The sequence below is a fragment of the Epinephelus moara genome, chromosome 14, assembly GCF_006386435.1.
Source record: "Epinephelus moara isolate mb chromosome 14, YSFRI_EMoa_1.0, whole genome shotgun sequence".
Classification (NCBI taxonomy): Eukaryota; Metazoa; Chordata; class Actinopteri; order Perciformes; family Serranidae; genus Epinephelus; species Epinephelus moara.
In genome coordinates this window covers 2,097,097-2,124,721 of record NC_065519.1, presented here as the reverse complement: position 1 = coordinate 2,124,721, position 27,625 = coordinate 2,097,097, and the positions used below count along the sequence as shown (strand labels likewise).

Here is a 27,625-nt window from a genome sequence, read left to right as displayed (position 1 = left end):
TTGCAACAAAATATATTGTGAGTTATTATCTTTTTTGAACTGTAAATTATGTCCCCAGTGGAAAACTTTGTCAACATCTGTTCTAATAAGATAAAGCCTGTTCATCTCATGTCGGCCATTTTTTTTCATCAGTAAAATGTATCTAGTGGACTGAAAAGGCAACTGATTATATTATTCTAGTAGGCTACGTGAAGTTTAATTTGTATTTGTGATATTATTTAATTTATACAATAAAAACATCAATACTTGGCCCTGTGACGATACAATATTATCACACGAAAATATTGCGATACCATGCGGTATTGATTTTGTCCCCTCACCTACAGTAGATTTTAGTAGAAACTTTGAATCAGAAATTTGAGTTAATCATCAATAATTCAAGAAAAAATTTAAACATTTGTCGGAAAAGTCGATCAACAAACTGTGGAACACATGGTCATTAAAATGGAAGCTTCAATATGGAGCAAAGAGAACAAACATTAATTTAACAATCTGTAACACCACCAACTTTGATTTTAATGCTGACTGAATGCAACACACACACATGCAGAAGGAGGTGGCAGGCAGCATCTAGATTCCTAAAATCTGCAGAGTTCTGCGGGTGCGTATATGGGCCTATTCATTAACATGAAACCTTGTGTGTTTGCAGAGCGGTATGAAAGAGCGAGGATTTTTTAATCTCCTGTAGGTCTTTTCTTTCTGTGGCTGTTTAACAGCAGATTATCAGAGATGAGTTCGTCACGAGGAGACAAAAGACTTCACTTCCTGCTCATTTCTCTGCAATAGATACTCCACAACCAAGGATGACAGTGTGGACAAAAGACGAGACGTTAATTTATCTTCCCTATATGACCCTGATGCAAATGAGGGAAATGAAAGCAAGCAATCAATTCCCTAATTGGGTTTGTGCTATTTTAACTTGTTAAGGGGGCCTCTGTCTAGATTAAAGGGAAGGTCAATTTCTCATTGTGACAATTACTGTATTCATTTCACAGAGCAACAAAGGAATCCAGCGAAGGGTTGAGAAGAGACTGCAGAGAAGCCGACGCCTCCCCATTGTGTGAGTCCACCATCACAACATCTTGTTGATCTCAGTTATCACACTCATTACAGTCTGCAGACACAATAGTTTGGTCCAAAATTACATATCTACACTTCATAATGAAAAACACTACGGGTCACTTTTTACATTATTGGTCATCGTGGAAGTTTTATAAGAGATGCAACAGAACAAACCTTCGTATTTTATTATATTGAGGAAAATTCAGGATCTATCTGTGAAGAAATGGCAAAGCAGTCGTGTCATATGTTTCAAACTTCATGACTCACTGTGGGCGATCTGACAGTCAATCACACGAGGGGGAATGGGAGAAGATATTTAGACAACAATGGAAAACAACACGCTCTCCATCCTGGACAGAATTTAGTTGGAAGAATGTCATGCGTTGTTTCTGTCCTCCTGCCCAGAAGAAATCTTTATTCAAATCAGACGGACTGTTGCTGATTTTGTGGTGACAAGATGCAAATCATTTCCATATTTTTTGGAGGTGTCCCTCTGTGGCTCCTTTTATTCAACCAGAATCACTTTTTAATTTTGATGTACCTGATCAAACTGGAGAAACTCAAATGGTTTTGGTGGTCTGTCAGAAATCCTTAAACAAGAAAAGGCTGAAAACAGAAATACCTGGTGTTGACGAATGAAGTGACTTGGTATATTATATTTATGTTTTGGAGAGAATGAAGGAGACTCGTATTGAGAACTGGACAAATAAGACAGTATACACCTCAAACATTAGACTTGACTTTGTGTGGATAAGTATTAGAAACATGCTGTTTTGTAACCAGCCGTCCCCCGTTGTCTTTGTTTGTATGTTTTGATCCAATAACTTTGTTTACAACATGTATCTCTTTGTTTACTTATTTTTTGTCCTTATTTTATTTTTTTAATATATTGTTTTTATTTATATATGTATGTATTTATTTATTTATTTACTTTTATTTATTTATTTATTTTTCACACACAAAAGTTTTCTATTTATTAACAAAAGAGAATTATAAAGAAAACCCCTTTTTGACAAGGTTTGGTGCTGACACAGACTTCAAGCTAACTCTTAATATATTATAAAGTCTTAAAGCATCTCTGTGACTGTAAATATTCTTAATTAAACAAATATATTTTAAAGTTTTGGAGTAAAAATCTGTATGTATATTTTTTTTAAAGATTTTATTTCCTGATCACACTTTAAAATAACCATTTTTGTATTTTGTACATAATTTATTGTCGCCTAAATCAACACCATTTGTCATAATACACAAGTTAGTATGAATGGATCATGTTAGCTGGGTAAAAATTTGGCAGGTTAGCCAACCAACATATCTACTCAGATAGTATATTGCTAGTGATAACATTAGCGAGCAAGAAGCTAAGGTTAGCCAGCTAGCTGTAACTAAGCTACGCTGCAGTGAGCTGGCCTCAGTCACTTAATAACATTTGCTGATAAAGTAATTTGCAAACAGCAATCTACTCAGTTTATGTGCCAGATCAGCCCTGAAGTCTGGATGACGTTTATCACCCAAGACAGGATTTTGCAACTTAAGATAGTTAGCAACTGATCTGCGTTAGCAAGCAAGCTAATGTTAACTGACATTAGCCAACTGAAACCACAACATCACAATAGATTTCACGTCAGTGCTTCCTCTGATGTTTGGATTTCTTTTCAACACTGGGGGCATTAAAATTATGATATGGGGCACTGAATTTGATGAATTTACTGTTTATCAGACCACAAATGAGACAAGAATTAGCTAACTAGCACAGTGTGTGCACCCTCCGCCTCACTCCTCGCAGCTGAGACATTACATCCCTAGGAGCTGAGTGGACAGCAGGTGGGCCTTAGCAGTTGTATCAATTCAAATTCAGCCAGTAAAAACCCCAGCCCAGGGTTCACAGTAAGCTAACTCATGTAATGGCAGCAACAGAAAGTTTCCCTATACAGTCGGGACTCTGGGCAGTCTGGGATCAGATCCCCAGCGCTCAGTCTTGCTCTGGCTAAATTCAAGTTGCTACAGGGTGCTAAGTAAAGGTCTGTCTCTGTGTTGTGGTGGTTGTCAGTCGTTTGTTGACATTATTGGACTCCACTTCTTAGCTAACTTTAGCTACTGTTGTACCCTGTTTGCATTTTAGCAGAGCTGAAGAGAAACAATAAATCTATGAGCATGCATAATGTCACATCCTTTGGATTGTCCTGGACAGTTTGTCTTTGACATATCCGTCCACAGGCTGTTACAGGCGACTGAGAAAGTTGGGAAGGTTTTTGAAAGTTTTTAAGTTAAGTCACAACCTGTTCACACATTGGCAATAGAAAATGATATATATACACATAAAAAGTTACAAACAGAACCTTTAAAATTTGCCAGATATTGACTGTTGCACATAAACACCCTGCCCACTTAAACCAGTGAGAAGAGCTCAGACAGAAATTTACAGGCGGATTTTTTTCCCTGTGAAATAAAAACTGATTTAACTTTGGCAGAAAACTGTGAGCTCATGTAGGACCACATCACTCGTATCAAGGAGCAGGCTGAATAAATACGTCTTATTAGGCTTTCAAAGGGCAAAAATTGCTCCAAGAATTTGTTGGAAATAAATCAGAAGTGATAGAGAGGATACGTTTGTTGCTCCAGAATCCACAGACTGATATGTTTGAAGTGTGGTTCCTTTAGAAGAGGACAAGCAAACAGCAGCAGCCCTGCTGGGAAGGTTATGAAGTTGGAGCAGAGGCCTGTAAGCTGAGCGTTTATTTTGGCTTCCTGAGGAACAAATCAGACGGTTGATATACAGCCTGAGTCAGCTACTCCCTCATGTCACATCCTCAGTTTATTTACCAGCCGAGAGAAACCACAGAATTAGAATAAAAATTAGATTATGTGTCCCTGCACTCAAAGAAACGCACTCAATTACTCCAACTCCAAACTTCTCTGGAGGGGGAGTGAGGAGGATTGTTGCTGCACAGTCATATATCAAACAGCAAAGAGTGGGAGAGCAGCATGTCATATCTGCTGCTTCATTTCTGTTTCTCTTTTTCGTTCTGTTGGGAGGGAGAGAAATCTCTTCAAAGCTCCACAAACTACGCAGCCTTTTAACAAGATGCACTTAATCTTCCTGGTGTTTGCTTTAGTTAAGTTAAGGGATTGGCTTTGTCCGCGGCCCGGGGGAGTGGCGGCATGTTGATGAACGCTAACCTCTTATCAGTCTTTATCTGCATTTGAACAGGTTTCCAGCGGGGCAAAGCCAAGCAGACCAATAAGATTAAATATAGACTCATTTTGCACGTTGGTAATGTCCCAGCACTCTCTGTGGGTTCAACTGGAGTTCATGTTATTAGTATTACAGGCCTTTCAGGCTCTCAAATCTCACACAGATCAGAAGGGCTTTGTGAGGTATGCCACCATCAGCCAATTAATGCCCACGAGTACAGCTGCTCTGCTGTAAGGTCAAGACTAAGCATTTTCACTGCTAAATGCCTGAACTTTTTTCACCGCCTCAACCTCGTTTTGAGGTAATTATTCTGCTCTTTGGGAACGTTTTGTAATTCACACCCCAAACATTGCGTAACAGGAGTCAGAGAAGTGACCTTGAGTCAAATAACAAACCTGCTGGGCTTTAGGGGAGAGGGATCTGCACAAATCCCACCCACATTAACAGAGAGGAGACACAGCCAGGGAGATTGAAGGGAGGCATTTTAGGCTTAGGAGAACTTCGCTTTAGATAAAATCTCCGGGACAATAGTTACCTTTCAGGCGTTTAACTGGCACTTTACTCTAACTCAGACTGACCTGAGACCAGGCTTCACACTCAAGGACACTGTAACAGGATACGCAGCTGCTGCAGGGATTAAATCACTGATGCTTTAGTGGTGGGACAGGGAAGAAAAAAAAAACACCACCAGGCCTCTCATCCTCCAGTCACGGCTTCCTCTGACCTCATAGTGATATCCTAAATTACACTGAGCTGCATGCTGAGGCCCCGAGAGGCCTGCTCACAAATCATGCTGCAGCCTCATGCAGCTCATTATGAGGCTGAACCAGGCTCATCTCTTCTGCTGCATTCACACCAAGTCTTACACTTTATATATTAGTGTATGGCACCACATTAAAGGGACAGTTCAGATCGTTTGAAGTGGTACTTATCCATAGTCAGTGTATTACATACAGGAGATGGAGACGCAGGCTAGAGTACCGACACTGCAGCCAAGCAACGTACAGCTGTGGACGGGCAGCAATTACATGTTTTTTAAGCCACTTAAAAAAGTCCCACCTAAAAACATCAATTGCAGTGTAAGTGTACACTACATTTAATATGTTTTGAACTCTTAAGTCACTTTCAGACACTGATTCCCAACAGGAAAATGAAGCTGTTACATCGCTCTCTTCAAAGCCAGACTCCACTGAGAAAAACAGTGATTTAACATCTCTGAACACAGGAGCTGCTGGTCTACTGCTGCCTCCATCAGTTAGTTATTTGTGCTGTTGTGTGACTTTGATGTTCTAAAGAGTTAATTCAGATTCACCAAAGTCACACAATAAGACAAACTAAGTGACTTGTCGAAGCAGCAGCAGACCAGCAGCTCCTGTATTCAGTAGGCTTAAATTACTGTTTTTCTCAATGGAGTCTGGCTTTGACGAGAACATTGTTACGCCCCACCCTGTGGCGACCGTATGGGACGAACAAAACTACACATAAAATAACCACATAAGACACCTTAAAACACTCAAATCCATGGTATTTATTAACAAATAAAACAAGGAAACAAGACAGCAAAAACTCCCAGGCTGAGAGGCAGCAAGACCAGTACCACCAAAAATAAATGGGGGCTCGTCTGGGATAGAACAACCTGAGGTGAAGTGCATGTAAGGTTTATGTGTATCTTGTGGCCTTTTTTGAGTGTAGAGGTCATAGCTTTTGTTAAATTACATGTGGTTATTTTGGGTCAGTGATTTGTTTTGTTCACCCCATCGATGGGGAACTTAGGTTTGTTTATTTGCACACGACTAAAAATACATACAGAGGAAGTAATGTTGGTGCCATGGCCCTAAAATGATATCAGGATATTTCAGGGTATTTTTGTGATAACACTATTCTTGACGATGTGAGAAATTAGTAAAAAAAAAATAAATGTTATTGTTAATTTAAGACAATGAAATTGCAACAAAATCAGTGATCTAGTTTTACAGTTTGCTTCAGATATACAGTAAAAACTAAACAAAATGATCTCACATTATTTTAGTTAGTGAACAACAACAGTAACTCAGAGTGAGATTCAGATTCTGTTACAATATTAATAGTTCAACTATATAAAAGAACAACAACAAAAGGAAAACAAATCTAAAATAAGAAAATATAACAAACCAGTGGAAAAAAACTGATGCAGTTAACAGCTTTCCTGTTCGAACAGGCCGTCTGACAGAAAGGTAAAGCAGTGAAAATACTCAATATATTGCACACCTGAACTGATATTGATTCTTTTAAGTGGCTGAATTAATTTTGCTGCAGACACTGAACTCAACCGGCTCACACATGAAACACACCCAGCACCCCAGTAATCAGATTACAGAGCACAGCTTCAGAATCAAACATGGCACATTAAATGTGCCGATAGCAAAACTACTCATCAGTCACAGCCTTTAAAATGAAAGCAGAATCGTTTGTAGCCCCAAAGCTGAGGGATAAAGGTAATGGTGCCACCTAGTGGTGACTGAACAACCAACAGAACAATCTGTTCAATCCATTTTAAAACAAAGCAAAGCTCCAAAGTAAAAATCAAGTGAACACAATCTTTAAACAGATTAATCATCACAGATAATCCCTGACATAATCCAATAACAGAGGAATGCTCACAACCTGATGATGCTCATGAATTATCACTAGGATGCAGTAGTATAATGGAGGTTGTTTCCTTTGTGTTGGTGCAACAGTGGTGGGCCGTCACGGTGCAGACATCTCCAAAAATCACCACAGTCCAAACACAGTTAGTCACCAGAACCCAAACCAGCCTGAACAGAGGCGACTATCAACAGTTTGGCTCCACCACTGTGTCGCCTGTCAAAGGAAACAACACATGCTCGTCTTTTTATTCTCCTACATGTGAAAGTTTCCCAGCCTACTGGTGAATTTGTCCTTGTCGATGTTCTTGTGCTCTGGCACGTGTCTGTAGGTACAGTCCGACCTCGTGCAGCCCGACATCCTCCAGAAAACAACAGAAAAACAAGTTCAGTTCAGGGGTTGTCAAAGTTTAGGAGGGTTTAATACTTAAAAGAAAAATTATTGTGAGGATCAGGAGGCCTAAAATGTCCAGGGTCCTTTTCACCTCAAAATAATTACAACAAACAAGCAAAATAACTGATATGAACAAAGACAGTCTAATACTAGTTATTTTATACTTTGCATTAGTTAGTAATGGGCAGACTGATTCCTTTGAGTTGCCACATGTATGTGAGTGAATGAACATGGTGAGGCGTGAGGTGTTGTGAAGTGAAAGCAAAAGCAAACCAAACAAAGGCCAAAGTGTGACAAGGACGTCACATGGAGAGAGAGACAGAGCAACACTGGAGCTGGGCTTTTATTCCCCAGCAGCACTCAGCCCAGGTGCTCTGAATCAGCCACTGCACTCCTGTGATGCCTTCAAGAACACAGGAAAAAACAGATACTGGTAAAACACAACCAAGTCAGTACTTCAAGGGCCGTCATAGTTGTTTAAACATTGAGAGCAACATTGTAGTCTCCATGTTGTTTCCACGTCACAACTTTAAGCTAATGAACACCAAAGTTAGAACGACCATCTGAGGGCCACGTGAATGCACCCTTGGCCTCCGCTGGCAGAGGTCTTGACTCAAGTCTTATTTAATTGCCTCTTGTTGACTCACTGTAGCAGACAGAGCGAGCTGAGCGTAAGTCAGGGATTCATGAGCAGTCGGATGTTTGACAGGCTGACTTGGTTCAGACTGGACACTAGAAAGAGTCGTTCAGAAAGATTTGTTTGTTTGTTATTGCTCGTCACTGACAGAGACCAGGAGTATGTTTTATAGAGCAGGTTGCATTTTGGGATTTATAGAAGGACATTGCACACTGGCAGGCGTATGCATGGTTTTATAAATCAGAATATGTTTTAGTGCACAGCATGTTCTGCTTCTGTCCACACATAGACTTTAAGTATGGTTGATGCTGCTGCTGATTCAAGACAGTAAAACACTGAATGATCAGTTTCACGTTAAAAATCAGTGTTTCTGGGGCCCAGTTGCTCAGTGGGTAGGGCGGATGTCCCATTCACAAAGGCAATGTCACTGCCGCAGTGGCCACGGTTTCAATTCCAGCCTGCAGTCCTTTAATGCAACTCATCCCTGACAAAAGTAGCGTAATGAGGAGTAAGATAATCAAATTGCAGAAGGCAAAGTAAATGTATCCGTCATGTGTCTGTACATGATAAAAATGTTCTGTGTGACATCAGAGTTCACATAAACTTTTGATGTCTCTGCAGGAAATCCCACATGCACACTCAACAAAGGATTTTTAAAATATAATTTCAGCTTTATTGATATGATTATCGAGTGCATAGCTGGAGACAGTGCAAACAAACTGAGATAATCGATGATACATTTCATCTACAAAGAATCTTTGCAGCTCAGATATCTTCTTTAAATGTGCAAAACTTTCTACATCAAAGTTTGTTTTTCTGACATCTCTGATACTCACAATGATATTTACAATACAGTCTTTTCTCATACAACAAGACTTCTCAAACTTGTTTCTGTATAAAGGAGAAGAAAACCTATGAAAAAATAAAAGTTCATCTCAAACATGAACACCAGATGATGGACAGGAAGCACAGAGTCGCTTGATTAGACCAGTGGTCGCCTTTAGAGCTCTACGGACCTGCACAGTGCAGCAAATTACTTTATAGTACATTTTTATTACATTGATTACATTATTACATGTTTAGTATTCTTTCAATGTTTAAAAAAATAGCTGATGTTTATGCTAACTACATTTTTACACAAAAGAAAGAAGCAATAACCACAAAAACTGATATTTAAAACACAGTTTTTGCAGCTAATAAAATGACTTATTACATGTTAACACAAGTCTTCCATCTCAGAAAAAAAGATGTTGCCATGAAAAAAAAAATCACAATTGAGGAGTGTAATGGTTTTAAAAAAGCACATAACTAAAAAGGAAACAACTGATCTGGACTATGATTCTTTCTCTGGCCTGGCAGTTCTTGGCTTCTGTAGTTTAGCAGACTGATTCTCTGAGACGTTACGAGAGCTTTGGGATGTTTATCACACATTTCTTCTATTTACTATTTGCTCCGCCTTCTAACGGGCTTCGCAAAGCTTGTTAGAGGGCGACATGCTCATAGAACTGGAGTTACATCCTGATAACTAATATTTTTTCTTAATATACATAATTAGATACCGATATAGTTTATATGTATGTACAAATAAATACAGACAGTGCAGCAGGCGTCATTTATACTCGCTCTTCCACATCCAGTAAAGTTCAGGTTCACTAATCTTCACTGGACGACAGCTGACAGTCTTATCTTCAAAGTGCACGTAGAAACATTTCTGTCATTAATACACATCATCTTCACAAACCACACATCTGCACCAGGTGCATAAATAACCTGAGATCTCAACCCAGCTCCACAAAGTTCCCTAACTACAATAAGAGGAGTAGATTTGGTGTTTGTTCACTACGGTTCATTCAGCAGTTAGATAATAAAAGTCCAACATACGAGTAATTAACGACACGATCAACTATTACTGAGGGTAATTATTATACAGCTGCCTCACGCCATCCCAGTCCAGTGACTACAATAAGGCACCATAACCTTAAGATCCTCTTTAAAAAGCCTTAAAGCCTAATCCTCTCTTCCTTTAAAGGTATTAAATCCCCTTAATGCTTAAACCTCCACGCCATCAGCAGTGCACAGGCGCCCACTCCTGCAGCGGTCAGAATGTACTTTGTATTAGGTGTCAGGGTGCGACAGGCCATCTTGTCCTCTGAATCCTGCAGTGTCTTCTGCTCTGGTGACAGATCAGTGGGTGTAGGCTCAGACGGGTGGTGGTTCTCACTGCAGGAGGTGTTCACACTTGGTACAGTATCAGCAGCAGTGTTGGACAGTGGTGGAGCAGAGGTCATCTCTTTGGCTGCTTCACCGTTGATTTGAACTTGTGGTGTTGAGCTTTGGCCGTTAAGGTTGAGGACAGACGGCTCCTCGGACACACGCACCACGGTCTCCAGCACCGCCTGTGTTCCCAAACTGGGACAGAGAGACTCGTAGTGGTTTTCCTCCAGTTCGTTATGGTTCAGAGTGATGCCGTTCTCCTGGCATGGCGGTGCAGACGCTGTAGTCACGGTGGTGGAGCTGACAGTGGAGCATGCTGGAAGCTGGGCAGAGGTCACAGCGTCCGGTGCAGCACCGTTAACTTCCAGATGCTCACTATCACCCGAGTTGCTCAGACACACAGAGCTGTCATCACACAGAGAGGCGTCCGTCCCAGCAGCACCAGGCGGGGGGGAGGTGGTCGCTGCAGCTTCTGTCTGTGGGCTGCTTTCAACAACCTGCAGGAGAAATTAATGTCACATGTCAGGTTCATTTTTAAAATGTAGCTGAACCAATCCCTCTCTGTTGTACTGTTAAACACTGCACATTATAAGCTTCACAGAGGTAGGATTTATTGAGGGGTGATAGTGTCCTCGGTTTTGCTAAAATATGGTCATTTCTGGCTCCAAAAAACCAAGATGGCGACGGCCCAAATGCCAAACTAGTAAACATGAAATCAAACGTTTGGCTGCTGCTCTTTGAGTTAACCGCTAACTGCTATTAGCTGCTATTTAAATCTCCCACTTTGGGTCGTACACATAACACATTGCCATAACATCACACCTGTCCTGCTGACTGTCCTGTTTATACAGACACCGTTTCGATGCTGTTACTTCCTCTCCTGCCACCTTAAAGGCGAGACAATATAATTATACGATCATACCTTATATACAGAACAGCCAAGCGGCATAATGGTGCAATATTCCCGCCTTAAGGAGCCAGTATAAAAGGGGCATATGAGTCGGATCACCCTCTCGCTCCTCTACAGCGCCACCCTCTCGCCCAAATATGATCACTTCTGCCTCTAAAAAACCAAAATGGTGACAGCTGAAATGCTCAACTCAAGACTTCAAAACTGGAGTCCACAAACCAACAGGTGACATCACAGTAGCTTCGTGCAGTATTTTTTCAGTCTATGCCAAACGTTTCACAGTGTTCCACTGATTGACAGCTGGCAGCCATAACGCACCAAAAAATACTGAGATGTGACGGCAAAGCTGAGACATGAGAAGGCCGCAAACTAGCAAACATGAATGTAAACTAGGGACGTCAACCGTGAACCACTTAACAGTTAACTGTCGATTACACGTCAGTCTGTAGGTTGATTTTACCGTTCTTATCTTAACTGCACCGAGCACCAACTTCGTCTGGTGGGAGCGAGCTAACGGCACCGCTCATATGGTGATCACTGACAGTAACGCCGCCCTGACACAACAGCGTTGCTGTGGAAACACTATGCCCGCCCTCTGGTCTTCCTCCAGGTCACCCCAGTGAGTAAACTGCTCAATTATGAGTCGCTAACCCCCTTTAGCATCATTAACCCTCACTGTTAGCACTGTTAGCACCGGCAGCAGTGTCACCAAGGCTACCTTTGCCATCATACTGGTAGTTAACAATGCTAAAGGGGTTTGCAGCTCAAAATGAAGCCACTCACTCAGAGGGCGGCCACCATGTTTCTGTAGTTACACACTCTCACCACTGGGAAGGCATCACCAGTGATAAATGTCCAATGAGGGGTGCCGCTAACTAGCTAACACCCAACCTGGGTGTGGACAGTGCAGAGCAGCCAAGGCTATCATTAGCTAACGAGTGGAGATCGGAGGGTTGGGCAGTGGGCACCATGTTTCCATGTGTTAATTGTTAAATGATGATATTTAGGTTTGCACCTGTGCAGCAGGAGGTTCAGATGTCTCTTCAGGCTGCAGAACAGCTGCAGGTTTGAAGTCCCCAGAAGGGCTGGTATCCTGGACTGGAGGCCTCTCTGGGGTCAGGGTCAGGAAAGAGGATCCATCGGTCACATCGGAGTTCATCTGAGCTGCAGAGGGACTCTGTGGTGGACTGACCTCTGTGGAGGTGGTTGTTGTTTGGAGAGGATCTGGGGACGCAGTGTCTGTTTCACACTGCTCAACAGGACGGGATGGTTGAGGAGCGTCCACAGAGCTGATGGATACCTCTCTGTTTCCTGCGCTCACCTGATCAGGGATCACAACATCATCAGCAGAGACATCCTGGATGTCTGATTCAGAGTTTTCCACCGGCTCCTGGTGAGAATTAGTCTCCCTCTGAGGAGGTGGGGGTGGAGTGGGCTGAGTGTGTGGGGTGGCAGGGGAAGGAGGAGGTGTTGATGGAGGAGGTGCCACTTCAGCCTGAGTGGACTGTGGAGGCTCTGGGACAGGCTCAGGTGGGGAAACAGCCTCAGGAACTTGGGCTGCTGAGCTCTGGGGGGCTTGTGGCTGCACAGGGGGTGAGGCCTGGGCAGCTGGCTCTGGAGGAGCTGATGCTTCAGCCGGCTCTGGAGGAGCTGATGCTTCAGCCGGCTCTGGAGGAGCTGATGCTTCAGCTGGCTCTGGAGGAGCTGATGCTTCAGCTGGCTCTGGAGGAGCTGATGCTTCATCTGCGTCTGGAGGAGCTGATGCTTCAGCCGGCTCTGGAGGAGCTGATGCTTCAGCCGGCTCTGGAGGAGCTGATGCTTCATCTGCGTCTGGAGGAGCTGATGCTTCATCTGCGTCTGGAGGAGCTGATGCTTCAGCTGGCGGAGCAACAGCAGCCTGACTGTTTGCACCACCCTCTGGGCCGGACAGATGACTGGCAGATGGTGCTGGATGGACGTGCGCCCTGACGACAGTTGTTGGAGGAGAGCTGGGGTTGGATGAATCTAGGCCAAAGCAAACAATGTTGTCATTTAAATCCATTCTGAACATGACTGAAGCTCCTGAGAGGCGGCTGACACTAACTGTACAGTCATCATTTATCATTTACTGGAGTCTCTGATGTCAGACACAACAGGACCAACAAACATACAGCACAATATTCCCTGAAGGTTTTTGTGACAAATAAAACAAGAGTTTTTTTTACTGGTAGCATTTAATTAAATAACAAAAGGTGTGTTGTGCGCCTCAGGTTTTGCAACCCACAAAACCCTTTGTGTGATCGGGGCCTTCTTCAGCCTTCCTCAGCTTCTGATTGGCTTACCCTAACATTCTTACTCTAACCCTAACCAATCCCACTCCTCTAACTGCATTAAACTCTACCCTATGACACACAGTACTGTGCACTTGGCTTTCAGACTTACCATTGTTCTCTTTCAGAGCTTCGTACTCTGCTCTGATCTCAGCTGCGAGTGTTGGCTGCTCACACGCCTCGAGTGCTTTGATAAACTGCTCCGGCCAGTTCTCTCTCCTCTTCAGACAGTCCAGCAGGAGCACCATGCTGTCATAGTTCCCATACGTCTCTCTTTTTGCCTCAATGGTTTCCTAAAATTAGATTTCATAGAAAAAACACACATTTATTAATCAGAGTCATCATCAGTTTGTTGTTAGTGTGCTGATGATTTTTTTGATGACTTCACCAGACAATAACCACATTTGAGCGTTCTTGTCAAAATGTTAAAATTTGTAATTTTGGTCGATATCATCATTTCTTGACTCTCAATTGTTAATATAATTACTGGCTTTAAAAAAATCCAGTTTTGGTCACAACTAATAACAGAGCTCCTAACCTGTTTATACCTGCAGTTACAGTCATGTATCCTTAGTCAAAAAATTACATTAAATTAATTAATTAAAAAATGTGATTAATTAAAATTATATGAATTAATTAAAAAAAAAACAACTCATTTTTGTGCGGATGCTCTGAGCACTTTAAGTTGAAAATCTCTGAACTTTTCAGAAAGGCACTGGTGACGTCACTGCCACCTCTTTAGCAAAGCTACCGTCACAGCAAAGACAGAGAAGCTCAGTTTTTGGGAGCAGACCGGCCGGTGGACACTGAATGTTGCTGGTGAGTGAGTATCCCCAGCCCCAGCTCCTTGTGTCTAATGAAACTCACCCTGTCTTGAGACGTCAAGCACGGTAGATGGTTCAGTATTTCTCTCACTTTGACCTTGCTCACAATGGTCGGCATATTCCGCCGCAAGTATCCGTTGTACAGCTTGTCGCTGGCGAGTGACATCTGTGAGATAAGGTAGTAAAAACAGAAACAGAGTAAAGACCAAGAGTCAACCTTTGACAAATGAAGCCAACATAGAAGTGCCAAAAACTGCAGTTCTCTGAACGACCACATGAGGCTGGCTCATAGACGACGCATCTCCACTTCCTCCCATTGTACAAAAATGAAACCAGATTATCCCAGGTACATCTACAGTTCCTGCCAATATAACCGTCTGACCAATCTCGAGCAGCGCCATTGATTTTGTGCACGCCAATTGGCTCACACAGCTGTCGTTGATGACGTCAAACCCCTTTTTTTAACATCAAATTACAAGTTATGACCAATACTTGAACTTCATTAGAACTACCTGTAATGACAGAAACCATCTGTGGGGAAAAATTTATTTGGGGTCTTCCTCAACAATCATTTAGTGTCCCTGTTATATGGCGGCTGATCTCATCCTCTGCTCAGACGGTAAGGAGCTCCTGACTGTCATTGTTTTCCCAGTTGGCTGACATTTTCAGTTGCTGTTCTTATTCTTTAAATTAACCACTAACTGCTACTACTTGCTATTTAAATCTCCCGCAGTGGGTCGCACACATGACACACTGCCATAACCTCACACCCGTCCCAGAGACCTGCACAGGTTTGTTTTTGAAAACCAAATCAAAGGTTTAACTTGTGTCACTGACTTTCAAAATAAAAGGAACTGCAGCTTGATAATAGTGATTTAGAAGTTAAAATATGATGCACATCTTTTTCATTTGTTTTATTCTGAAAAAAAAAAATATATATATTTTCGTTCTCGTCTGCTGCCTGCCCACGTGTACTTCATTTTGACTCGTACCCGTGAACTTATACATGTACATATTTTAACCCTTTACACTGTTTTTTGCAGGTTACCTGTCCGACCCGCTGCAGGACTCTGACCTGTCCTGACAGCTGTTCTGTTTATACAGACATTGTTTTGGCGCTGTTACCACCTCTCGTGGCGGCTTGAAGGTCAGACAACTCTGTTTCCCCATTTCACGATGATACCTTATATATAGAACGGCAAGGCAGCATAATACGAGTTAGATCCACCACTCGCTCCTCCTCAGCGCCACCCTTTTTCCCCAAACATGGTCACCTCTGCCTCCAAAAAACCAAGAAGGCGACAGCCGGAATGTCAAACTCAAGACCTCAAAACAGGAGTCCACAAACCAACGGGTGATGTCACAGAAGGTACGTCCAGTATTTTTACAGTCCATGGTGACAAACATTATTTCACTCCTGATACCTGTGCCAGTTTTGCACTGTGTCATTTTGCAAAGTGGTGCTTCAGTAGTCAACGCACACTCCTACATTTTAGTGAACACTTCAGCTGGCGAGGCACCAGAGCCCATTCCCTGTTTCTGTGTTTGTCTGTTACTACGCGTGAGATGAGAAAGTACCCAGAAAACACTGAAAGTGAAAGTGACGATCAGCCATGCTGCAGTCGTGGGGGAAATTAAAAAAACATTTCCGCTTCTTTTCAGTTTCAAGAAACATTTTTAAAAGGATGCGTCTCTTTCTCTGCACAGCTGCAGCACTTTTGCTCCTTTTCAAGTGGAGGACGACGCTTAGTCTCAAGGTTGCAGCTGTCTGGTGTAAGAATACGGGCGTCCGGCCTGGACTAGTCACTGATTAATCACCTCCAGAGTCCAGTTTAATATCTGAACAATAAATGTGCAACATTAAAGTCTAAAACGCCTCAGTCCAAACACACCCTCACACTCTGCTGCGTCTCAGGGTCAAATATAAACCTCAGGCACTCTTTGTTTTGTAATGAATACACCTTTAAACCTTCACCTTGTTTGTACCTAAACAGTTAGGTGGAGTAATCTGTTGACAGGTTCAGTCAGAGGGAACGTCTCCACACAATAATCTGCCATCGCCACGACAAACCAAGCAGTGCGTCAAAGTTTAGTGTAAACGTGGGACAGCAGCAGGAACCAAAGAGCAAAGTCTTCCTCTCTGTATCATTAGCCTTCAGAGGCCGAGCTTTACCTCACACACACACACACACACACACACACACACACACACACACACTCACACACACTCAGGGAGATATTCTGCGTCATGTTCGGGCCTTCACAGGAATGTGGGAAGTTTGTGTGTATTGTTTCCAAGCATGCATTTAAGTGTAAAGTGATGAGGGATTGCAGATTAACAAGACAAGGAAGTTGGTGTGAGAGGAAAAAAAAAGCACCTTGACACGAGAGAGCTGAGCCAAATGAATGACCTCTAAACTACCAGGTCAGGACAGAGCTTTCCTCTCCTCTGTGCTCGGCTCTACGAGACTCTGGGTCACATTTCATGCAGAATAGATCCCACAGAACCTCACAGCTCCGGCTGCAAGACCTCAGTTAGTCTGATTAAAGCTTGTAATGAAGGACAAGCCTGCAGGAGAGGCCCAGAAGTGAAAGCAGACACATCTACATTAACATACTGGCATTTAGAGTAAAACAGCAGAGTAAGCAGGCCGGGGAGGATTTAAAACAGGCTGCACACAAACAGTAAAGACCTTAGAGACTGACACCTGCCTGTAAATGATTAAATTATACCATCAAATATACTTTACAGGCCTATTTAGTGTTAAACATCTGACTAAGCAGGCTGAGATCAATTTAAAAAGGCTGCACACAAACAACAAGGACAATAGAAATAAAATAAAAGCTTATAAATTATTGAAATACATCCTGAAAAATACCTTTAAAGCCTTTTTTGTGTGTAAAATAACTAAGAACATTTAGAGGATTGTAAACAGGCAGCACACAAACAAGAGCCACACAGACCAAATGCTCCAATAACAATATATATATATATAATGACAGACTTATTTAAATGTAATAATGACATAATGCAGTTCTCACCTTTCGTGTGTTGGTGCCTCAGCAGCAGTTCGTGACTCCCTCCTCTCACAAGCTTTTCCTGCTCTCACTAAAACCTGCGCTGTCTTCTTCACACACATCTGCGCAGCGGTTTCCACACGGATCCCTGTCCTCTGCTCCTATTGGACGACAGCGCCGTCAGTCAGAGGGTGGACCAATAGGATTGAGGTCAGGCTCTAGAGGAGGCGGGGCGTGCTTAATCTTGACCCTAACCGTGACTTTTGGTGCTGTGTGATGGGACGGCAGCAGAATGAGATTGGATCTGGACTTGTGGTTTACATCTGTCTCTAATCCCTGATCCTAATCTGTTCACATGGACACACACACACACACACACACACACACAGAGGGGAGGGGACACACACATGACACACACAAACATGTGACTGACCATGACATGACCATCACAGCTGACCTCCATAATAATAACATTACATTTAAGAGCTTGAGAGGACAGTAAGAGCAGATAAATGAGGCAAATAAATAAAAATAAAAACAGTTATTCAGCAACAGGAAACTGAGGAGCACTGAAGCAGACAGAGGTGAAATGTACCAGGGTTCCTGTAGATCTTTTAAAAGTCTTTTCAGACATTGAATTAATTATATTAGAAAATAAGGCCTTAATTTAGTTTAGTTTATCTGAGTTTATTTGCACATACATGAGAAAATACAGGAAAAAATAAATAAATTAAAGTTAAAACATTGTGCAGGAGAGGTTGGAATTCAAAAAACGACTTATAAAGATACCTGCCCTGTTATACAACAAAATACATAAAACAAAGTAAATAAAGTAAAGACTGCAGAACTGAACTTGAGTTCCAGACTAAGAAGAAATGAAATAATGTTAGAAATGTACAATTAAAAAAAAAACTTCACACACATCGGCTACCGTAGTTAGCAGCTCTTCTGTGATGAGTGTCGGGAAAACACAAATTATTTTAACCTGAAACTGCTTTATTCAGTGTTTTTACCGGTTCAAATCAGCTGATCTGTTTGTTTTGGAGAAGAAAAGATCTCTGTGGATAATTTAGATCACAGTAAACCTGAACATTTGGATCAAAAGTTATCAGAGAAACAGGGCAGCACAGATTAGCGGGTGTTGGGCTAGCAGCTTGTCTCTGACATGCCAAACAGTGACGGAGAAACTGATTTTAAATATGAAACTGCTTTATTGAGTGTTTTACTGATTTAACCCTTTAAAACCTGAGCAACGTGCAATCAAGAAACACAAAAAAAGGCAATGAGCAACTTTAAAGCAACACTTGCCTTTCTGGAAATGTTACACTTTTCATTGTTTAGGTTAAAATGCTATTAATACGCTGATGGCACACTGAAATGTAAGTGAATTCCACCAGAGATAAAAACTCATAATTATACCATTCTCATATGGTTTTAAGTAAACTCCATCCAATCATTGCATTCGGTCCGAATGCAATGATTGGATGGAGTTTTCTCCTGTCCTGTCTGTCTTCCCCACGTGGAGGCCTCCGACTGACGTAACCGCTCGCGCAGCATTATCTTCCTTGTTTGTTGCCAGTCCCCAGTACTATCTAACGTTAGCGTTTACGTTATATTATAAAACTCATCACTGACCCTGGATAAGTTTCAAAACTCTGGGGTTGCGTTTGACTGTGCAGTTATGTTTAGTTTGCTTCTAATATAACATATAACATTATATATGACAACACAGCATCCAGTTGCTAATGGCTAACGTTATCTTCCTTGTGCTTTTCCACTTACTAGCAACGTTAACGCTACTATCTAACGTTAGCACTGTGACCTTATTCTAAAACTCATCAGTCATCACTGACTCCGGTTGAATTTTAAAACTCCGGGGTTGTGTTTGACTGTCTTGGTTGTAACTTTACACTCGCTCTCCTCTTCCGTGGATCTAACGTTACCTTGCCAACACCTACGTCTGTCATAGACGTAATGAGGACATAATGGAGGAGGGGGATGGGACTTTGGAGGGAGGCAGAGTTGTGGATGTTCAATTTTTTTCTGCTGTGTGAAATGTAAGAAAGATAAGAGTTGCTTGAAATGAAATGACACAAAAATTAGCAAGAAATTAGTAAAAGTTACAGCAAAATGTCCTGAAAAATAAATAAATTAAATTTTAAAAATCTAATTGCAAAAATGTATACATTTTTCAGGGCTTTTTTTTTTCATTTTTTAAAACAATTTTTTAATAATTTCCCCTCTCTCTCTGTTTTCTCTTTTGGGTTATTTTTCTTGTAACATTTTACTATTTCCCTGCAGTTTGCCGGACATTTCTTGCCAAGTTGCTTATTGCCTTTTTGCACATTTTTGAAAGAAATCAAACCAGTGTCTTCAGGCTTCAAAGGGTTTTTTTTCCCCAACTTTATTTATAGAACATTTTGAACATTTTAGACAAGACAGTGTGGTATACAGCATCAGGTAAAGAAAAAACAGACAAAACATTGATTGTCACATCTGAATGTCAACTCCCTTCCCACCCACCGCCCACAGCCCACTGCCAGGCCAATCACTCAAAACCCAAATAAGAGAGAAAGATATAGATGAAAAGAGCAGTTCAAAAATAGAAATGAAAAAAGTAAATAAATAAATAAAAAGTAATAATAAATAAGTACAAAAGGAATTGAAAAATAATAATAAATTAAAAAATATATATATAAAAAAAGGTTAAATGATATTGAATAAAAATAAACAAAAAGTAAATAAACAATTACACATATCAATCCTCCAACTCAGAGGAAAAGTCTAGAGAATGTATATGATTCAGAAAAGGATCCCAAGTAACATGAAATGATTTCACCGAGCCTTTCAGGCTTCAAAGGTTTAAATGTTTGTGAATGGTGTCTGAATGCAGCACAAGACAGCTGATGTCCGTCCAGGTTTCAAAGGCTTTAATCAGCAGGTCCGTTTGTTTTTTAGAAGAAGAGACCTCTGTGGATAATTCAGCTCCTGCTCAAAACCTCTTGAACAATGAACACTGAAGGACTCCTAACAAAGCTACAGCTGGTTGCAATGTGCAGTCCTCACCACTAGATGTCACTAGATGCCCCTACAGCTCACATGCTGGTTCTTTAAAACCCCTAACAGTATATAAAACAGTAAAAAAGAGCTCCCCATGACTCACTACAGCAGCAACATTCACATGGTCATAAACTGAGATGTAGCATCTCATCCTCCAGGGAGTCCTCAGACACAAACACAAAAACACGCAGACAAAACTGCTTTACACAACAAACATACACTACAGATACACAGATACATCTTGCTCACCATCTCCCACTCACACCCCGCCCTCAGCTGTTGTACAGGAACAATTAGAATCAGATAGCGTGACACTGAAAAGTTACGCAGCAGTTTTCAGAACGACATTTTAAAAACATGAGAAAGTTGTTTTGAGATGTGAATATGAAGAAGTCCTGAGGCAGCAGAGAGGGGACAGCTTTGTATTAACATTACCTTTGTCCAACTTCTGGGGACAAAGAAAGATTGATACTGCATATGTCTAAGTGGATATGAGGACTTACATGGAGCCAAAAACTGTTTCAAATATGAGGCACAATTAAAATGAACACATTTGAAAATAAATTGAATCCAGTGAATATGTTATGTTGGTAAAATTATTATCTGCAAATTAACCACAGAAATGTGGAGTGTAAGTATACAAAAGCATAAAATCAAAATACTCAAGTAAAGTACCTCAAATTTGTACTTAGTTATTTTTCACCTCTGCTGATGTGATTTGTGTTTTTATTACTATACTTATAGAGATATTTATTTTAGTTTGCAGCGCAGATTTGAACTGTCCTGTGTTCACTGTGTTCTTGTTGAAGTTTATCATTAAAGACTTTCCAATGGAAACAAGATAAGATAAATTTTATTGATCCCACGCAGGGAGAAGTGTAACTGTGTGTGTAAAAGGGTCAAACAATATATGAGGCCATAAATACGTCTGCTACAGTCTCAGCATGTGCTGAATAATAACAATATGAGAGTTATTACTTTAAATTATGTGTAAAACACAAGTTACAGCAGCAGAGCAGGAACATGACTGAGTGAACTCATGAGTCAGTGCTCAGCTCTCAACACAAGATGGCGCCACTGACTCACTGAGTCAGGAGGAGTCCACTGTGACGTGACGTTACACACTTTGTATTTTTTATTAATAAACATTTCCCTTTGTGAAACGAGCCTGCAGTGATGTGTATGAACATCAGATCCGTCTTGTGTGTGACAATAATCTTATTCAATGTAAGAAGTGAGTTAACGACATGAAGAGGATCCCAGTGATCTGAATTAGTGGAGGATTATGGGATGGATAATGGCATCAGGCAGGATGTTAGTTCATTATACTGCAGCTCTGTTAAACAGGAGCTGAATATGTTTGAGCGCTCTGCTTTGTTTCATCCCGTCAGTGTGTCAGTAAACACTTCATCTTTTATGGCTTTATTCATGTTAAATGTTTCGCCTCAAGTCAAAACACATCTCTCTCACATTTATTATGCAAAGAGGGAAAAATCATCTTTGCTGAATCATGATCAGAGTCATCTTTGTGGAAAACATTTGGTTTGTTAACAGCTGAGTTGAGCTGCTGCTGTTTGTGATCTGAGAGGAAGCTCAGTGAGACAGAGATGAAACACCTCAGAGAACATGTGTGTTGATTCAACGCCTCAGTTCATGTTTCAGTTTGTGATTTAAGTTTTGGCTTTCTTATACAAAGCACTTCTTCACTGGGTGATCAGAGCAGCTCTGTTTAACCTGGAGTGACTTTACTTTTCTTGTGCTGCTTTCAGATGCCTTTCACGAGTAATTAAACCTTTTGAAGTCCAGGCAAATTGGTGTGATTTCTTAAAAAAAAAAAAAAAGATGGGATAAAAGGCAACGAGCAAGTTGGTAAGAAATGTCCCACAAATTGAAAATGAAAAAATAAAAAAATGTAAGAAAATTATTTTTGTTAAAACTTGAGAAAAACGACAAAAGGCTAGGGAAAAAATATATTTATAATAATTATTATTAGATATTTAAAATAATATTAAATTGTTTAAATAATTGAATAAATAAATTAAATTAAATTAATAATTAAAATTTTTAAGCACTTTTTTCCTAGGTCATTTCCTTGTTTGTTTTTAACTTTTTTATGATTTTTTTGTTTGTTTTAAATTCTCTCTTTTTACCAATTTCTTGCAAATTTTTTGGGTCATTTCTTCTTCCGTTGCTCGCTGCCTTCTTCCAGTGTTTATGAAAGAAATCAAACCAATGTTTTCAGGTTTCAAAGAGTTAAATCCATGAGCTGTTATGAGCTGTCATCAGGGCCCAGAAGTGATCTGATCAGATTTCTGCTGATGGGTTGGACCAGATCTACAAAGAATTCTGAAATCAGATGAGATCATGTAATCCGGTCTTTGTTTTGATCAGGATCAAACCTTCAGTGTGTGATGTTCAGAGCCTCTGATCCACAAAATCAGGATCATCATGATCCCAGCAGGAAAAAAATGTAGTAAAACTTTTAAACTGGTCGTAAATAAATACATTTATTTATATTCTACAGTTGATGTGTTTAACAGATACAATGATAAAGTAGATAAAGTAGACTTTGGTGTCTTTCAGTACAGTAAAGTTAAAAAAAGAGGATGTTGTCCCCGCAGAGTAACCCCCACATATCTGTCAATAACATAAAACATTAATGATTTAAAGTCATAATGGATCTGTTTCTGTCTCTCTGGCGGCCCCTCTGGCGATAAGTGGTAACTGCAGTGTGTTTGTTGGCAGACTGACTACACTGTGATGTGGAGTCTCTTTGAGAGCTCTGGTCACCTTGAAAAGTATCTGGATCAGTTTGATTCAGTCTGATGTTGCTTTGAAAAACTGACACAAAAGTAAAATGGATCAGCTGATCCTCGACGGGAAAACATGGGATGTTTTTGAACAACTGGGCCCAGAAGATCTTCTTATATGGTTTGCATTTTATAGAATTTTTTAAGCCTCTGCAGCGGCAAGAGCCGTGGCCGGGGGCATTATGCTCTCAGGTTGTTTTTGTCTCTTTGTCCAGCCGTTCCATTCAACTCACTTTGTGTGTCTGTGCAGTTCCTTTGCATCTTTTTGTGGTCATTTTGAGTCTCTCTCTGGTTGGTTATTTTTGTCTTTTTCATTTTGCAGGTGATGGTTGGGGCCCTGTGCCTACTTATTTAAAAACTGGTGTCTGTTTTGAAAAAGCAAAGAGCAGGAATCTTAGTTTGGACCAAGTTTCTAGTTCACAACTTACTGTCATTTTGAGGGTGCTGTCAAGATGGCGTTCCCCTAAATCATACACGCTGGACTTTTAGGTTTTCAACTTCAAAACAAGAAAAAAAAAATCCCCTAAAAACTGGATTACTGTGGTTTCTCTTCCGTGCACTTCCCAGAGATCACCTGTCAGTCAAACTGTGTGGGTGATCGTCTGTGCCGTCTCCTTCTCTGCATTTCTTTTGGTTGTTTCGGCATGTGGGTGGCACTTTTGTGGCACTCTTGTGCTCTTGTGGCTGTTTAGAAAAGCAAACCGGATACATATTGAATCACTGTTGTGTTCAATCGGCTGTTCAGAGATGTTGATGATTGCTGCTTTTGAGATATTTGATGAAAGCACAGCTCATACTTGTCCTGCAGTCTAGACATCAGAGCGGACGAGACGACAGGTTATAGACTTTTTTTTTTTGTCTGTAAGTGATTAAAACGTCTAAAATGTATCTGACTCGTCAGGTAAACTCACTCTGACCCTGAAACCTTTAATAACTGGATCTCACCTGATAAACCGACAGACGGAGGAGTGTTTGATACGAGCAGCAACATATTACAGAATGCGAAGATCAGAACAGAAAACTAATAAACAGCAGTAACGCATCTTCCTGCAGTAAAATCCCTCCTCTGTATCTCTTCACGCAGCTCAGGACAAATGCTGAAACTATTAGCGAGTCCTGTTTTGACTCCAGTCTGCTTCAAACCTTTTCATATCTCGCAGGGCAATCCTTCCTTTGCAGGGAGGAGGATACAAATAAAGCCACAGCCAGAGCCCGAGGCAACTTTAACAATCCATCACGGTTGAGTGAGGAGAAAAAACACCATGTACATCTCAATAAAAGAGCAGGACTGTGCTCTTTCAGAGGCCTTTAGCTCCAAAACTACAGTGCGCTGCTAAGAAAATACTGACATGGAAGATTCTCATGGAGCTCCACGCTAATATTACAGCTCAGGATTTAGTGGAGGACGGATTCAGATCCTCAGTGGGTGTCTGAGGCTTCAGCTCTGAAGGTTTTATGAATAATAATGTGGGATCACTGTTACACACTTATTAATGGACTTAAAAACAGACAAAGAACACTGAGTCGATACAATGATGGCAGTTTGAACAGCTTTTTAATCAGGGAAGATACTCAGACAGATTTCAGAATCAGCAGATGGATTTATTTTTGGTTTAGCTGCTGCTAAAATCTCTCTAAAACTCCTGTGGTTGGTTCGTTTTCTTTCACACCACAAATGAACCGCATTAGAGTCCGTTTGGAAGCGGACAGAGATCCACCTCTGCGAGCGGTCTCGGTTCAGTTGTTTAGTCCGCACCAGGGTTCGATTGACAGCTTTCACATCAGCCCAAATGAACCGTACTAACAAACGGACCTGAGTTCGTTTTAACCGAACCAAACAGGTTAGGTGTTAAAGCACTGTATGTTTTCAGGTGGTTCCACTTCATTGCTTCTTGGTTCTCCCAGCTCCTGTCTCTCCGTCATCTTTTGGGGTTTCTTGACCTTTGGCGACGTGACCCTGGTTGAGAGGCTCACAAGCCCGCAGCAGCCATCTTCCACTGGTTGTTGTTCTCCAGCGTTTTTAGTAGATTTTTTTTTTTACTGCGACTTTCTCTGTTCATATGCCTCCTGTCGGCCATCTTCTCTTTGGGCCATCAGCTCAACAAGCAAGACCTGCTTATCAGTTTCCAAGCACAGGACGATGTCAGGTCTGAATGTGGCGGTGATGCTTGTGGGAAACTTTAGCTGCCTGTCCAGGTCTGCTCTCATTGACCAGTCGTTACCTCATGCTAACACTGATGTTCTGCCCTGTGCACGTCAGTTCTCCACTGATAAAACAAATTGAAAAGCTGCCTCTGGTGACATGGAGGCTTCATGTTCATGAGGTATTTTTATTCAGGGGAATTAGTCTTCCAGAAGAATCCATAGTCTTAACTATAATGGTGGTTTCCTTGAGGTCAGTGTGTGACTGAAATGTGTTTGTCTTTACATTTCTCTGCTGCTGTTTGTTTACTGCAGTATTTATAGGTTGAAACCCCCATAGAGATCTGACCTTTAACCCTGATGCTGTTGGTGCATGTGTGAGCTAGATCATAGGCACTCAGTGGTTCAGGCAGACACAACCTTCATGCACTCAGCCAAGAATCTAATTGAGGTCGAGACTCGTTCTCATAACCCAGAGCGATCTGAGACACATCTCTTTACTGATACTCCTCCATCCCTGGAAGATAGCGCTCACCAAACATCCCCCACCATCTCATGAAGGGTACGCCCACAGCAGGTATCAGAGCCTGACAAGCACTAATGAAGCCTGTTATGTAACGCAGCCATGATGTTCAACATAATGCTGGTGAAAGGAAATTAAACTGCCTTCAGGGGACGGAGTCCTGAAGGTCCATTTTCTTCTTTACATGTAGGCTTCACAGAGGAGGAGGAGCCTCCTGCTGCGTGCTTGTAGTTAAATATATCAATAAAAGCCGTCTCATCCATCATTCATACAGCCGAGCTTCTTCATATGTTGGTTAAGGGTCAGTCGTCTCTGATGAAGACCGAACCGATGAACTTAAACCAAGATCTGAACTCGCATGAAATGAAAACGGTCAGGCTCAATCAGCAGAAGGACAAAGAAGTGTGATTTGATGCCTGTCTTTTTACAGATCCCCAAAACATTTCCCAAATATCAATAAACTCAGAGGCGATATTTCTCAATATATAGGTGAATCTTTAAAAATTTTAAAAATTTAAAAATTTAAATCTTTCAGTCAACGGCCAAGAAAGAGGCGACTTACATTCTTCCAACAGAGCACAGCTGAACGCCTCGCCTGTAGTGAACTTCGTTCAGCCATGGTTTTCTCTCTCCTCAGCAGGATAAAACCGTCTGGAAACATGTCTAACAAGCAGAGCCCAGGACTTAAAATGACCTAAAATGCATCATCCAGCTGTTTTGAGCCCTGGGTCTGTTCCTGGAACTAGAGATAGACACACAGAGTATAGCAGTAGATCAACAGACAGACCCGCCTCTCTCTCTGCCTCTGTCTGTCTCGCAAACTCTGACCAAACTCTCATTAAGCGATAAAATGTTTTCAGAAACATATTTCAGTGCACTGTTTGGGGTGTAACAGCGAGAGTTCTTGAACAGGAAGTGGACTCCATACTGTTTCCTGCACAGTGAAAACAGAAGCTGTGAATAAGATCAAAAAGTAAAACTAAGCAGCGCTGATCAAATATAAACTGAGGTTCTGTTCCTGAGTTGCTTTTTTCTCACCTCGAATTTATTCAAAAACATATTCAGCTTCCTGTTTGACTGTAATACGAGATAGTTTGTTTACAGCCAGTCGCCATTTTGATAAATTGATGAGTTCGCACTACGTCACCTACCAGCAGGAGCGTTAATTGCTCCAGTGTGGTGCAGTGCATTCTGGTAGTTGAGGTAAAGCAAATGTCACAGACCCTTTTCTCTGTTTGCTGTGGTCATGTAGCGCCACAGACAGCCGAGTGTAATGGAAATACCATCTTTCTTTCCAGCGCCGAAATACTTCTTTAACGGCAACTAAAGACACAGGGAAATAAACAGTTAGTAAATTTCAGATTACTTATTTAAAAAGTAACGTCCACCGCTCGCTAGGTCGTTACTGCAAAACCTCAGCTCAGTCAGTTTGTTTGGCAGTTTGTATACGGAAGTTAGCTGGCAACTACAGCTGCTATGGCAACGGTACACACAGCAGCTACTCTGAACACAATGTGGAAATCCATCGGTAAAAACAAATACTTCAGGTAGAAAACCAGCAGAGTTTAGCTATATATCACATTATTCACGTCACTATATCNACAGCAGCTACTCTGAACACAATGTGGAAATCCATCGGTAAAACCCCCCCCAAAAAAAACACTTTTTTTTTTCTTCCTTTACCTCTGGAGGCACAGCCCGGAGTTTTTCGACTAACGGAAGTGCAGGAGCCTCGGCAATCGCTCACGTCCTTCACTCCCGGCGGTGCCCCCAGGGAATCGCCATGTTGTTTACAAATACTTCAGGTAGAAAACCAGCAGAGTTTAGCTATATATCACATTATTCACGTCACTATATCACGGTGTAGACTAATCTGATGTTTGTAAAGTCTATAAACACAAT

At 41.3% G+C, this 27,625-nt stretch overlaps 2 protein-coding genes across 3 annotated transcripts in view; one reads left to right on the top strand and one right to left on the bottom strand.

Annotated features, from left to right (window-relative positions):
- Positions 1-1,024: 1,024 nt before the first annotated feature.
- The window catches only part of rab11fip5a (RAB11 family interacting protein 5a (class I)), a 123,544-nt gene continuing 96,943 nt past the window's right edge, over positions 1,025-27,625 (top strand). The window contains exon 1 of the mRNA XM_050062094.1: positions 1,025-1,060. The gene's annotated coding sequence lies outside the window, so the exon portion shown is untranslated. The remainder of the gene's footprint in view (positions 1,061-27,625) is intronic.
- LOC126401058 (fibrous sheath CABYR-binding protein-like) lies at positions 8,570-17,294 on the bottom strand. Of its 2 annotated transcripts, XM_050062134.1 has the most exons (6): positions 17,213-17,294; positions 14,214-14,336; positions 13,459-13,639; positions 12,780-13,041; positions 12,053-12,725; positions 8,570-10,624 (listed from the first exon to the last, which is right to left on the bottom strand). In XM_050062134.1, exons 2-6 carry the CDS (start codon positions 14,334-14,336, stop codon positions 9,956-9,958), a joined length of 1,908 nt encoding a protein of 635 aa, XP_049918091.1. In that variant the 5' UTR covers positions 17,213-17,294; the 3' UTR covers positions 8,570-9,955. The 2 variants fall into 2 exon arrangements, with proteins under 2 accessions (XP_049918091.1, XP_049918090.1); XM_050062133.1 differs by having other exon boundaries at positions 12,053-13,041.